Source organism: Odontesthes bonariensis, chromosome 5, assembly GCF_027942865.1.
Source record: "Odontesthes bonariensis isolate fOdoBon6 chromosome 5, fOdoBon6.hap1, whole genome shotgun sequence".
NCBI classification, from domain to species: Eukaryota; Metazoa; Chordata; class Actinopteri; order Atheriniformes; family Atherinopsidae; genus Odontesthes; species Odontesthes bonariensis.
The window spans coordinates 18706940-18722157 of NC_134510.1; the positions used below are offsets into that span (position 1 = coordinate 18706940).

The window sequence follows — 15218 nt, forward strand, 5'->3', positions numbered from 1 at the left end:
AGTTTACCCTCTGTTCCAGAAGGCACTGAGGTGCTTAGCGCACAGGGAGCAGACCTTAGTCTATATAAATGGGAAGGCAGAGTGTGACAGCAAGAGAGGGAAGGGTGGGAGGTAAAGACGGAAAGCAATAAAGCATGTTGGTCACAAAAATTGCAAAAATTAATTGGTCACACCCAAGTGAGCTTGCATTTGCATCCAGCAATTGCATTTGGGCCCAGTTTCAAGAAAACAAGAAAGATTTTCGCAAATTTTCAGGAAGAGAGACATCAGTGGAAATATTTCCAGTCATAATTCACAATCCCGCCTTAATCCACCTCAGTTTATGGACTCAATATTGTGGCGTTTCACAGCAGTAGACGCTCACTGGCAGTTCGATTCCCTGTTATCGCATGTTTGATGGGATAGAAGCGCGCACATTATGAACAGGCAATGTTTCAACCAGGGTTCAGTTGTAAGGCAGAGGCAGTGTGCGTCTGCCCTCAGGCTAAGCAGACCTCCTCCCTTACAGACACACACAAAGTATTTTCATATCTGGACTGTCGATAAATGCATCTTGTGTCAATTAACAATGGAATAAATGCACTGTGAAAAATCTTGATAATTTAATTGCACTTTCAGCATGATTGACTGCAGCTCTGAACGGCACGTAGATTCAGTAGATGTTTGGAAGACTGAGCTTAAACAGACAAGGAGAATATATGATGCTTTTAATTAAACTATTTGGAGGCACAATGAATGACAGCATGGAAAATCACATGAGCTAAATTAGACGCGAAATGACAAATATCAGGGTTAATCACGTCAGGTTTTTACCTCCCCAAACTTTCCTGATCAAGTCCCTGATGCATCTACCAAAGCCCGAATGAACTGTCGACACTTTCTGCTTCTATACATGACAACCCACCAGTCGCCTTAATTCTGATGTTCAAATGAATAATTCATATTCAGATCAACACACAAGCAGGAGCTACAGTGGCAGATGCAGAAGATTGTGAGGAATTTACTTTACTTGGTTTGGCAGAAATGAAAAGGTCAGCGGCTGAGATGGCAGCTAATGAGAATGTCAGTCTACACTTAATGTCGAGATGCTCCGTCTCTGCTTACTCTCCATGCCAGTTGTTGCCGATCGGTTTTGTTTATGAATATCTGAAAACACATTTATGTGAACAGAAGTCATTCTGTGAAATTGGGGTTTAATCCGAACGGAATTGTGCCGGTCTGAACTCGCCGTCAGCTCACTGTGAAGCTGAAAGAAAAGACAAAGATAGTTTTAGAAGCTTTTGGAGGTGTTTTAGTGTTTGATCATGGGCGCTCTGAACATACTGGTCCAAACACAGAACACAGGCCTGTTCAATCATCAAACCTTTCAAACGATCAAGTTATTTACTTGCGTCCAATATGAAGATGTATTATACATTTTGAAGTGATTGGATCATATTACTGCTTTCACTCATTTCCCTCATTAAGGCTCTTCACGAGTTCCACCTGTCCTGCCGTGTTATGCATTAAACCTTTGAGACAACAAAGCTGCCACACTATATGGAATCAATCCTTACTAACCCTTTTTCTTTTTTTACTTGCAAGAATGTCAACATCAGCTAAGCACAGTGGACAGAGGCCGTCTCCATCAACATAAAAGCAAATGCTTAGTTGAATTCATCAGCTTACATTTACTGTCACATATGTTTTTGACCAGAGATCTCGTACTGGGTCGAGAAATGAAAGCATAATAGCACTTGAGCGGGTTATTGAGACTGTCAGCAGTGAACATTATGCTGTTCCCCGATTCTTTAACTCCTGTCACAGCAGACTTCTACAAGTATAAATACTGATAATATATCAAATCAATCTATCAAATGCCTATAACCTCCTTTTCCCTGAGCTTTAGACTTGAAACCATACCACATGTATCCCATCTCATCCAAAACAACTCTCGCTAATCCATATTTTGACTTCATCTTCCGTTGGCATTGGACATGACTGGCTGACAACAGAGTATGACACACACACAGTCCAGATTTTATATTTAAGTGTCTAAATTTACTACCAGTTGAAAAAAAAAGAAGGAAAACACAACCTGTCTAGTTGTCTGGAGCCCCCGGGGTATCTAAATGATGTCATTTAGTGGGCCATTCAGATCGCAGGATAATCACTTCACCTTTCATTTTTCTCCCAGACGAAAGTTTGAAATTCAAATTCCCCAATTTCATCATTTAATTCACAATTAGATTTCTTCAATATCGAAACATTTAAATATTACACAGAGGGATGGGCCGACAGTGAAGCCCAGGGTCTTCCCGGGCTGACCATTGTGTTCTGTGGTGCAGTGATTCAACAATCAGGACCAGTTCACCACATCGGCTGTGAAAAAACTGTGACAAAAAGGAGCAATCAGCACCAACACGCCACGACCGGATTGCAGACAAAGGAAATGTGAGTATTTATCTGTCCTGGGTGTGGTAGTCTGAGCTGGGAGTGTTCTGTGTTCTGGTGTCATCTCGCAGGGTATTTACAGTATGCTCTAAATAAAATGATTTCATAATGACGTGCCTCAGGGGTTATTGAGTGGTACCGGGACGCAGGCAGAAGTGAAGGGCGGAGCGTGTGGGTCACTCCACACCCTGAAACAGGTCGATTTGAATAGAGCTGCGAGTTCATGTTGTAAAAGGGAGCTGTTGTCTCGTCTCTGTGTGGTATTTTTGATCGAAATGTGTCACATTTCACTGAGACCCAAGAAATATTCAAAAGTAAAAAATTCTTAAGTAAGCCAAACCCCACATGAAATTTAACACTTAAATCAGTTAAGTTAGATGACACAACAAATAGGAAACGACACAGTGAAGTGCATTCATGTACAGCCTCTCTTTCATTTGTGTGGTGTCTAAAGTTTTTCAGTCTCACATCAAAGTAACATCGCCGCGCAGATGACATATTGACAACAGCTGCCACCACGACAAGAATTCAGAACTCTTGCTTTTATTAGAAGCGACTCGAGTGAATGATGCGAGGTGACTAACGATCGCCTTTCGGTGGCTCCTGCCTCAATATTTCACAGTAAGTGATGATCTCCCAAATATAAAGGGTGCAGTTGCATCCATATTTCACTGGAGAACAATGCAGTGTAACTGCCATACGCAGGGAGGAAATGTGCTTACAAAGCATCAAACGAGCCGTACGGATGGCAGCAGAATAATGTAGGGCACTGCTGGATGGATGTAACAAGCTGCAGCGCAACACGAATCATTTGATCACATAATACAAAGCTAGCGTGTGTCTGTGTGTATGACATGCATCATTTGATTGGGTAGCAGAAAGCTTTGGTGCCCGTGCCTGTGCGCAAGTTTGCTCATCATGCAACATTTGCCCATACACTACAAAGCTGCACTGCCATGTGAGAGTGCGAAAGAGTGTGTGTGCCAGTGAGGGGGAGCATGGATCAGCTGGGTACAAGAAAGCCATGCTGCATGCATGCATCCGTTTGTCTACTGAATGTGTGACATGCCCGATTTACTTGTTACTTGACAACACAAAGCTAGAGTGTGTGTGAGCCACAAACGCCTAACGAGAGGGCTCCCTGAATGAGGAAGTGATGAGTCCCGTCACTCCTAATCACACACATGCACACGCACACATTCTGTTAAAGTGAGCATCAGAGGAACCTTCATAGCTACATCATACCGTATAGGCTCTGTGCAGATGCACACATTCGGACATCTTTCGACACAGAAACGAGCTCACAGACGAGTTTAAGATATCCTCTTACTTGGAATGGATGCAGGGGCTTACGCACACGCGAGATAAAAATGCAGGCGTGCTCACAGAGACACGAGGCAGAGCAGAGCGACAGAAATTGGGGCATGCATTTACCGTGAGGGATTCCCAAGCTGGTGTTGGGACAGCTGCATCTCAAAACGGAGATATTAGAGAGCGACGCAGGCAGATTTGATTCATCACAGCGACCGTGCAATCAATAATTCAATAAATCAGTCAATAAGTCAAAACTTTGGCAGTTTGCTTAAACTTTTATTAAACTCTTATGGATGTTTGTGACAATTTAAAAAAATGACTACGGACTATACATATGCTACATGCTGTTCACAGACCAACAAAGCAGCAGGTGCAGTGTAAATTCACTTTAAAAAAGGAAAAGAAAATCAACTTAATCCAGAGATGTGTAGCAGTCCTTGCAGTTTTGGTAAACCCCCATGTTTTTAGATCACTACATCTCAGTATTCTTGCCGATTTTCAACTACACAGTACCCGAGCTGTTGTTCCACATGTGAAGTATGATTAATCAGTTTCGTGAGTTATCCAGAAAAAGAGTGGTATCCTGTTTTTTTTTCCTTTTGGGCCAAGTGGGTAGGAGAAATGAGTCCTCAAATAGAACCAGATAAGCCTTTAATGTACTGAAGTTGCAGGATAAATCTCACAGGAGGACAGCAGCTGGACACGGCTTGAGATAATAGAGGAAATATGAAACAACTCTGTGTGTATGGAACAGAGTGGGTCATCACATAAAGCAAATCGCACTGGGTGTGTGGTGGGGTGACAAAGTGAGAGTCAGTAATGAGCTTCCACGACAACCTTGAATGAAGATAACATGTATACAAGAAATTAGATCTTGTACTGAACAAGCATTTCAACAGAGGTTAACATGGTAAAACAAATTCCACGACATTTATTATGTAGCTTTAAAAATGCACTCTCCACTTTTTCTTCTCAAAAATAAATACTTTGAAATGAAGATACAGTATCATACAAATTTCTCCTTTGAAGCAAACATTTTCCTCCCCAAAAATCTGCCCAAAAAGTATCGCGTTGTACTTAGTTTATTTGTAACACTGCTCCCTGGGATTAAAATAAAGTTTCTAAACTTCAGCAGACAATGTGAAGATGCAGTCATCAGCGAACAAACGAACAATATCAGTTTTCAATCAAAAACAAAAATAATCTGCACTTAAACCAGATTCTAATCCTGTTTACCTGAATTATTTGTACCAAATCTGCTTGTATGAAGACTGGTGACCTCTCATTACCCACCGTCTTTCTTTTTTTTTTGGCGGAAAAAGGGCTGCACGGTGATCGACTGTGAACTCAGTACAATTTCTCAACAATGAAGGCCAAGATGGCGGCTGCCAGTGCGAGCCCTATCCCCAGCTTCTTCAGCACTTCCCTGTCCAGACTGTAGGAGCCAATCAGGAAAGTGCAGGCGGGCGGCACAGAAGCACGTCCGTTAACTCCGTTAGCAGCATGGTCCTGTGGAGAGAAAACACGCAGATTACGTAATTACTTCAAACTCAGACTGAAAGAGGCAGAACTTTTCAAGCGTATTCACTGTCATCTTAATTCCATGAATAATTTGCTGTTTTACTGACTGATAGAGCTGTTTGCTCTCCTTCTCAGAGAGATAAAGTTTACCCGGACAGCTACATATATTGAGCCGACAGTAATCAAGCTGCATGGTAGATAAGGTAGCATTCTCAGCTTCTGTCTATCTCCTCATCAGGTAAATACTGGGGTCAACTTAGTAGTGATTCGAAATAACTGAATTTTAATATTGTGCAAAATGTGAATACCCCTCTGATACATGCTTACACATAGACATACACGCGATCGCCGTGTCCTGTTATCGCCCACACAGCGCCGAGATCATGCTGCTAACGGCACATCATGTCCATAATTCATAATGACAGAATCGCCTTCAGATTAAATCAGCTGTCCGTGGTCACATATTAAACAGCGCGGCCTGACAGCAGAGTGGTCAGTGATCCAACGCGGCAAATGTCCACAATCGGAGAGCTCAGTTTCATCTTCATGTGCTGGACCATTAAAAAGACAGCCATCAATGGCGAGAGGTGACAGTGAACGATGGGGTTACAGTGACGCTGAGAGCAGCAGCGCAGGAGAGAAAAAAGATGGACTGTCAGGATCAGTCACCACTCTAAACTGGTCACTGATGATTATTATGCACATTTAAAAATGGATCTGTTACTCCCACTTGAAATTGGGATCCATAGATATGAAAGTGGTGTGACATCATAAGGAGGGGACTGATCCCTCCCTCATCTAACGCCGTCTCCTGACACCTTCTTCACTCCTCCATCTGCTTCCTCTTACTTTAAGTAAGAACTATTTGATCGGGAGCTTCTTTCAATATTTTGTGAATGGAAGTGTTCATAAAACCAAAGCCATTTGCTAATGCAAATGAGTGCATTTCAATTATGATGCTATTATACCCGTGTAAGCAGTTAATGCAGTTTTGCGGTGATCCAATTATTGCAGAGTGCTTTCAACTGGATGAGAGGGTCCGTGTTGATGCAGTGAAGGAAGCTCGTAGGGCCGGTTATCCTACGGTGTTTCAGCAGCACAGCAGAAGCGGTGCTTCTGTTTGTTTTACAGTCACACAATACTTTGATTTAATCGAGAAAAACTTGACATCAAACTGCTTCCTGCAGTCTGGCAGAAACTTTGGGAAAAGTTGAAGCGTTTTCCTGAAGCGAGCCACCTGAATGCTTAATGAATAAATAACCCTGCACTGGATTTCTATTTAAGCATCAGACAAACTGGATGAGAGGACCCACACACGACATCATCTCTGGGTGGAGTGGAAATTGATCTGGATTACCTTGAGGTGCCTCCTTAATATCTCCAGCCTGGCAGTAAAATGCCATTCAGTTATAGTCAATTATGTAGAGAATAGAATTGAGAATAGAATAGATATTGACTTGTTCCATCTTCCTCTTCCTTTCCTTCTCATCACTCTCCCATTTAAGTTTCTCATTGTCGTTCAACTGTTACCTCTGTCAAATATCACACGATGAATTAATTAGAAATTGTACCCCTTCTCAGGTGTGATTCATTTAATCAGAAACGCAGAAATGTCTATTTGTGGTAACAGACTCAGTCCTCCTGAGCATGCAGGATAAATGTGCTGCACAAATATCTTGAGGGATTGTCATAATAATAAATGTCACGATTCTGATAAATCATTTTTAAAGCCCATTCATACTGAATGAGCCTTAAGAAAGTTTTTAGACCCCTCAAATTTGACTACGTACAGTATTGTCTTAAAACAAAGCAGTTGATGCTATTTTTCTCAGCACACACAATTTTCCACAATGAGTGTTTTGTTAATCTAGTAAAACCACTTTGCGGGGCATAATTAAGGAGGCCTACAGCTGTCTCTAAATTAAGCTCACTTTACAAGAACAACCTATGAAGTACTTCAGGTTGTAAACCACCGACAGGCTCTGCTGATCTGGCCAAACAGATCTAAGAAGGCTATTCACGTCAACCTGACAAAGTTTAGCCTGGTCTCCTTTGACTTAAATTAATGCTCCCAGTCACCTGTTCTTCTTTCCGCCTTCCAGTGGTCTTTATTTCATACTTATGGTTCCTTCAGACTCTGAAAGTTTAAGGTTTCAGTCGACGGTTTCAAGTTTTCCGGTAAAGCTTGGGAGTCTAAAAGACTGTTATTAAACAATTCTTTGGTTCTAAGATTACTTTTGAAATAATGACTCCAGTCTACATGGGTTACTTGCTTTAGTACAGTTTGTGTTTTCATGGAGCAGGTGTCACGTGTTGCATGCACATGGCTTCGTGTATGTGCGCCTGCACAGCATCTGTCCTCTGCCTCATCATCTGCGACACTACTCCTGTTCCCCTGTTCCCTCTGATGGTTGAAAGCGCTACCTTACCACCCACTCCTCCTTTCACCACACTGTGGTGAAAAGTTTCCTCTGTTTCAGTACACAATGGAGGATGGATACTATGACCGCCAACGCCTATGTGACACATCCATAACTTCACTTACGGTAACTTCAGACAAAAAGTTGGGGCGAGAATCGGTAACAGAGTTCTGGCTGACTCATTCGCGTTTGCTTCATGCTCGAACTCATCCCAGAGGAGATTTGTGTAGTGAAATATGCATTAAAAACTGAAAGGTTGGGGCATATTGCACGATCACAGGCATGTAAACTAAAAGTGCGAAAAAGGTTTGTGACTGAGCCGTAACGTTTTCTTTAGTCTCTCGGCAGGTTTTAAACATCGACTCATTACTTTAAGGGTGAATGGATGGCGAGTGAGAATCGAGACAAAAAAATAAAAAAAATAATCATATATGAATCAGAAAATATGCCAGTAAACAGAATAGACATCTGGGAAATTCTTTTTTTTTTTCGTTTCACTATAGAAGAGGGGCCAAGAGGAATATTTAATGATACGGTGACAAAAGGAGAGTAAAAGACGAAGAAAAAAAGGTTGAGCACCTCAACTATTATCTCTCTCTATGCTGACAGGCCAAGTGCACTGATGTCTTCTTGATGCTTCTATTTATCTGTCTCTCTGCAGGTGTCTTTTAACAACGGGGTGCCTGGAGACTGACTGAATAGTACAGTCTAAAATCTATTACTAGGAGGGAAGATAAGTGAAAATCTGAGTGCCACTAGGAGCGTGTCAGCACAGTAGGGAGAGATGGGGGAAGAGCAGAGAAAAGAAGAAGAAAAAAGGAGAAGAAGAAAAGGAGCAGAGAAAAATAGGAGATGTGGCTTTCAGTGATAGTTCGCCACCTGCTAGCTGGCATGTTGAATTTGTGCTTTGGTTTGTGAGAAAGAGAACTGGTATTGTGCGTGTGTGTGTGTGCGTGCGTGCATGCTTAGGCCTGTGGTGGATAATGTCTGTCTCTGCTCACAGCAGTAGAACAGGGCAAAATAATCCCCACTGAAAATCATCTAACACCACACTAGGGGTACCGGGCTGGCTTGCACAGCATGAACAGCTTTCCCCTCAAAAGTCAAAGCCTCTCAAATGTCTCTCTATCTCTTGGAAAGAAAAAAGAAAAAAAAGAAAGAAAAGAAGAAAAATCCTGCTCCTGTTCCACATGTGCACCTTTGGGTGTCTGGTGCAGCCTTTAACAACAACACTGACACATTCACACAAAAACACACACTGTGGGAGCCAGAGAGCACAGTGTTCACAGTTCTCTCATGATCCTCACCAGCTGTCGGTGCCACTCTCGACGCACACAGACTGGAAGTTTTGTGTTTGTGTGTGTGTGTGTGTGTGTGTAAATGGATACGGCAGCAGGCTCCTTAGTCATGGTTGATTCAACAAAGCCATAGTGACAATCACAGGGTGCTGCGGTTGTCCTTACAATAGAAGAGAAGGAGGGTAGAGAAACATCTGAATGCGAAAAAAAAAGAAAAAAAGATGGCTCTTGTCATCAGTAGAAAGATACAAAAAGAGGAACGATGGCTTAAAGAGAAACTTTGTGTCTTTCTTATCCTTCACATAAAATTTATACCCCTCAACAGTCAAACCGACTCACACAACAGCGCATCAGCACTCAATAAATATCTGTTCACTTTACACACACACAAAGCTACAATACATTTAAATCCAAGCATACTGTGTGCAGTTACACCTCCTTTGTCCTGCTACATGAATGCCATCAATCGCTCCCAGAATGCCATTAAACAGTATTAATGCTTTCTGCCAAAAACAGTAAGGATGTAAGAAATATCATCTGTGAGGTCCGGCGCATACACAACTAACTGAAGTTGCTGCAGTGGAACTGGGTCTACAGTTACAGCAACCGAATACTGTGCAAGAGTAGCACTGCACGTGTGTGCAGGGAGGCGTTGGTTGTGGAGGTACACATAAAGAAAGGCACCTTTCCAGACAAAAAAGAGGAAGACACCCTCAGGTAATGGATAAAAGAACACAGACGTAACGGGGCGATAACATTCCCAGACACAGTACGTACTTACTGTATACATGGAATCTGATTTGGTTTCACATAAAAGGCCGCAAACACAAATCAAAATAGGGAAGAAGACTGCGGTCATTGAGTCCCTTTTAGCAGCTATTTTTTTTTTTTTAAGTACAACCGAGAGAGCGCCGAGGTGTGACTTTTTATTTCATTCTATCTTCTTATGTCATTCATCCATTGAACGACCAGGACAAAACTCTTGCTACTTCACAGGGTGGATCCACGTTTTGATGCTGTCTGGTGCTACTGTTGCTCTCATTGGCCATGGAGAACGGTCACTTGTTAACTAAAAGTAAAGTATCACCGAGACCATTCTTTGACATTACAGCAAAAGAAATATGATGACACAGGATGAGCAGTTTTGTGCTGAAAGAGGCAAAGACTGACTCCTTAGCAACATATAATTCTCATGCAGTTTATAAGTCATGGATATTAAAAAGAAGATGACAGCATGTACCTTTCTCAGTGTGGCCCGACATTTGTCTGAAAACTAGTTGCTGACACAACCACAAACTTGATCAACTTTCAAAGCGCAGCAACAGATTGACACATAAACTGCTGAGACAGATACACTGATGAGACCGCAGCATGACTGCCTGCAGCTTTTCCAAAGAAGAAAATCTACTACGCGTTCCACAGAGGGCACTGAAATGACAAAAGAAATCAATACGTCCGACTGCGCTGTGAGGGAAAATCTCCCATTCACTACCAATGTGACTTCACGGGTCACATTTAGACCTGGTTGTTCCCAGAGACACAGTTTAAGTGAATCAGCCTTCGAGAAAGCCCAGTATGTGGACCGCTCTGCTAAGCACTTTACTCACCGTGCCATGTATTCAAAAATGTTGATCTTAACCGTATAACTGATAAATGATTTGGTGATTAACAGACGAGAAAGGGTACAGAAATGACAAACTGCTGTTTAATTATAAAATAATATTAAGAGATTCATGAAATTGAAGCACTGTTTGACTTCCGACGGGCTCACCACCCGTGGGAGGGGCCATGGGGGTCGGGTGCAGTGTGAGCTGGGCGGCAGCCGAAGGCGGGGACCTTGGCGGTCTGATCCTCGGCTACTGAAGCTGGCTCTTGGGACGTGGAACGTCACCTCTCTGCTGGGGAAGGAGCCTGAGCTGGTGCGCGAGGCTGAGCGGTTCCGGCTAGATATAGTCGGACTCACCTCGACGCATGGCTTGGGCTCCGAAACCAGCCTCCTCGAGAGGGGTTGGACTCTCTTTCACTCTGGAGTTGCCCGCGGTGAGAGGCGTAGAGCAGGTGTGGGCATACTTATTGCCCCCCGGCTGTGCGCCTGTACATTGGGGTTCACCCCGGTAGACGAGAGGGTAGCCTCCCTCCGCCTTAGGGTGGGGGGACGGGTCCTGACTGTTGTTTGTGCCTATGCACCGAACGGCAGTTCAGAGTACCCACCCTTTTTGGAGTCCCTGGAGGAGGCACTGGAGAGTGCTCCTCCGGGAGACTCCCTCGTCCTGCTGGGGGACTTCAATGCTCACGTGGGCAATGACAGTGAGACCTGGAGGGGCGTGATTGGGAGGAACGGCCCCCCCAATCTGAATCAGAGTGGTGTTTTGTTGTTGGACTTCTGTGCTCGTCACGGACTGTCCATAACGAACACCATGTTCAGGCATAAGGGTGTCCATATGTGCACTTGGCACCAGGACACCCTAGGCCGCAGCTCGATGATCGACTTTGTGGTTGTATCGTCGGACTTGCGGCCATATGTCCTGGACACTCGGGTGAGGAGAGGGGCGGAGCTGTCAACTGATCACCACCTGGTGGTGAGTTGGCTCCGCTGGTGGGGGAGGAAGCCGGTCAGACCTGGCAGGCCCAAACGTATTGTGAGGGTCTGTTGGGAACGGCTGGCGGAATCCCCTGTAAGGAGGAGTTTCAACTCCCACCTCCGGCAGAGCTTCAACCATGTCCCGGGGGAGGTGGGGGACATTGAGCCCGAATGGGCCATGTTCCGTGCCTCCATTGTTGAGGCGGCCGACCGGAGCTGTGGCCGTAAGGTCGGTGCCTGTCGTGGCGGCAATCCCCGAACCCGCTGGTGGACCCCAGTGGTGAGGGAGGCCGTCAAGCTGAAGAAGGAGTCCTATCGGGCCTTTTTGGCCAGTGGGACTCTGGAAGCAGCTGATGGGTACCGACAGGCCAAGCGGAACGCGGCCTCGGCGGTTGCTGAGGCAAAAACTCGGGCTTGGGAGGAGTTCGGGGAGGCCATGGAGAACGACTTCCGGACGGCCTCGAGGAGATTCTGGCCCACCATCCGGCGGCTCAGGGGGGGAAAGCGGTCCACCGTCAACACCGTGTATGGTGAGGGCGGGGCTCTGCTGACTTCAACTAGGGACGTCGTGAGCCGGTGGGGGGAATACTTCGAGGGCCTCCTCAATCACGCCTTCCAATGAGGAAGCAGAGTTGGGGAGCTCGGACGTGGGACCTCCCATCTCTGGGGCTGAGGTCGCCGAGGTGGTCAAAAAACTCCTCGGTGGCAAGGCCCCGGGGGTGGATGAGGTCCGTCCTGAGTTCCTCAAGGCTCTGGATGTTGTGGGGCTGTCTTGGTTGACACGCCTCTGCAGCATCGCGTGGACATCGGGGGCAGTGCCTCTGGGCTGGCAGATCGGGGTGGTGGTCCCCCTCTTTAAAAAGGGGGACCGGAGGGTGTGTTCCAACTATAGGGGGATCACACTCCTCAGCCTCCCTGGTAAGGTCTTTTCGGGGGGTACTGGAGAGGAGGATCCGACGGATAGTCGAATCTCGGATTCAGGAGGTGCAGTGTGGTTTTCGTCCTGGCCGTGGAACAGTGGACCAGCTCTATACCCTCCGTAGGATCCTGGAGGGAGCATGGGAGTTCGCCCAACCGGTCTACATGTGTTTTGTGGACTTGGAGAAGGCGTTCGACCGTGTCCCTCAGGGACTCTTGTGGGGGGTGCTCCGGAAGTATGGAGTGCCGGACTCCTTGATATGGGCTGTTCGGTCTCTGTATGACCGGTGTCAGAGTTTGGTCCGCATTGCCGGCAGTAAGTCGGACATGTTTCCTGTGAGGGTTGGACTCCGTCAGGGCTGCCCTTTGTCACCGATTCTGTTCATAATTTTTATGGACAGAATTTCTAGGCGCAGCCAGGGCGTTGAGGGGGTCCGGTTTGGCGACCTCAGAATCGAGTCTCTGCTTTTTGCGGACGATTTGGTTCCGTTGGCGTCCTCAGGCCGTGACCTTCAGCTCTCACTGGAGCGGTTTGCAGCCGAGTGTGAAGCGGCTGGGATGAGAATCAGCACCTCCAAATCCGAGACCATGGTCTTCGGCCGGAAAAGGGTGGAATGCTCTCTCCGGGTCGGGAATGAGATCCTTCCCCAAGTGGAGGAGTTGAAGTATCTCGGGGTCTTGTTCACGAGTGAGGGACGAATGGAGCAGGAGATTGACAGACGGATCGGTGCGGCGTCTGCAGTGATGCGGGCTCTGCACCGGCCCGTCGTGGTGAAGAAGGAGCTGAGCCAGAAGGCGAAGCTCTCGATTTACCGGTCAATCTATGTTCCTATCCTCACCTATGGTCACGAGCTGTGGGTAGTGACCGAAAGAACGAGATCGTGAATACAAGCGGCCGAAATGAGTTTCCTCCGCAGGGTGTCTGGGCTCTCCCTTAGAGATAGGGTGAGAAGCTCGGTCATCCGGGAAGGGCTCGGAGTAGAACCGCTGCTCCTCCGCATCGAGAGGAGTCAGATGAGGTGGCTCGGGCATCTAGTGAGAATGTCTCCTGGACGCCTCCCCGGTGAGGTGTTCCGGGCCCGTCCCACTGGGAGGAGGCCCCGGGGAAGACCCAGGACACGTTGGAGAGACTATGTTTCTCGGCTGGCCTGGGAACGCCTCGGGGTCCCCCCAGAAGAGCTGGAGGAAGTGGCCGGGGACAGGGACGTCTGGGTCTCTTTGCTCAAGCTGCTGCCCCCGCGACCCGATCCCCGGACCAGCGGAAGATGATGGATGGATGGATGGATGGATGGATGGATGGATGTTTAACTTCACTGCGTAAGGTTTATAAAAGGACAGCTTGGTATTTCATTTGAATTTTTTATCTTCAAAACTTCTTAAGTGACGCAGGTAAGATGGAAAAAAACATAAATGTTTTACACCGAAGGGGGTTTAAGTGTTACTCCTGAAATTTTCAGTTTGGAGCGCCAGTGCTCTGAAAATAGCCCTGCTGCCCTGGTCTCTGGGGGCAAACAAGATGGAGTAGTGTGCGTCGCTGCTGAATAGTTGTCACATTCCGACGCAGGTCTCTTTTTACACTGGTTCAACCATTAAGAGCAGCTCACTGCGTCCACTACCTCAGCTCTGAGAAGGGGCTCGATCTGAGCTGTGATTTCTGACACCGGTGATTCTAAAGAAATCAAGTTGTTTTTTTTAAACAATAGTGTAAAAAACAAAATCATGTGTCATAGTTGTCCTGAATATCCATCTGTTGTCATTCCATTGCACATACACACACACACAAAAAAACACACCTCACCTCTATTACTCTTGATAAAAAACTTTGGAAATAACAAGAAGTAATTGCCAACGCAAAATCATCTTTAACTGCATCATTAACACTGATGAGAAAGCATGCTGTGCCTCTGAGGCTGGTAATTTCAAATAAGATGAGAAGCCGTGGGTGACCCTCTAACTGAAGCATTTTGCTCAAAGGAGTTTGTTTAGAAGGGCCACGCTGAAGGTTTACGGCTATTTTTATGACATCACCAAGAGAAAAACAAGAGAAAGATTCCTCAATAACATCTTTTTATTATTATATATATCTGCATCTTCCATCTGTGGTTGACAAACAAATCTCAGTGAAAGGGTAACTTAAAGCCCACTGACATTCAAAGCGCACCAAGCAGAATGAGGCTTTTTCTAATGCCATTTGACATGTTAGGTAAGAGTACTAAAAATAGACCTGATTGATATTTTGATGGCTTAACATTCATTCCTCTGTTATCCCAACTTTTTGGTTCAGGAGTGCAGGCCGCGTTTTTTTTTTTTACAATTTGACAAACTAAACGAAACGCTCAAAATAGTCGAGCTGCCGCTGCGGCTGTTTTGAAAGCGAGACAGACGATTTGCTTCTCGAGTAAACAAAGTCCTGAAAAAATCCGGGCAAAACCTTTTGACATTTCGAACAGAAAGATTAAAAATAGATTTAAGAGGATTAACTGTATCCCAAAGCAGAAACGACAGCCTAATCTTTGATTTTTGTTGGTGTTTTTTCTTCTTTCCGACAAAACATTTGACAATGAGTGAACATAACGCAACATCAAAGCAACAATCCATAACAGTTGCATGTCAACACAGGGCGACCTATAAACCGAGCGGAGAAATAGAGAATTTGTTCAGGCTTTTTGTGTGTGTTTCAGCCCTGCTTGTGTTTTGTCTGCATGTGTACTGGAAGTGTCCCACGCAGCCCGA

At 45.5% G+C, this 15218-nt stretch overlaps 1 protein-coding gene across 1 annotated transcript in view; it reads right to left on the reverse strand.

Moving 5' to 3' along the window:
• Positions 1–4002: 4002 nt before the first annotated feature.
• cdkal1 (CDK5 regulatory subunit associated protein 1-like 1) overlaps positions 4003–15218 on the reverse strand; it is a 224029-nt gene continuing 212813 nt past the window's right edge. Inside the window, exon 15 of the mRNA XM_075465108.1 lies at positions 4003–5256. Coding sequence (XP_075321223.1) covers positions 5095–5256 — 162 coding nt within the window. The 3' untranslated portion in view covers positions 4003–5094. The remainder of the gene's footprint in view (positions 5257–15218) is intronic.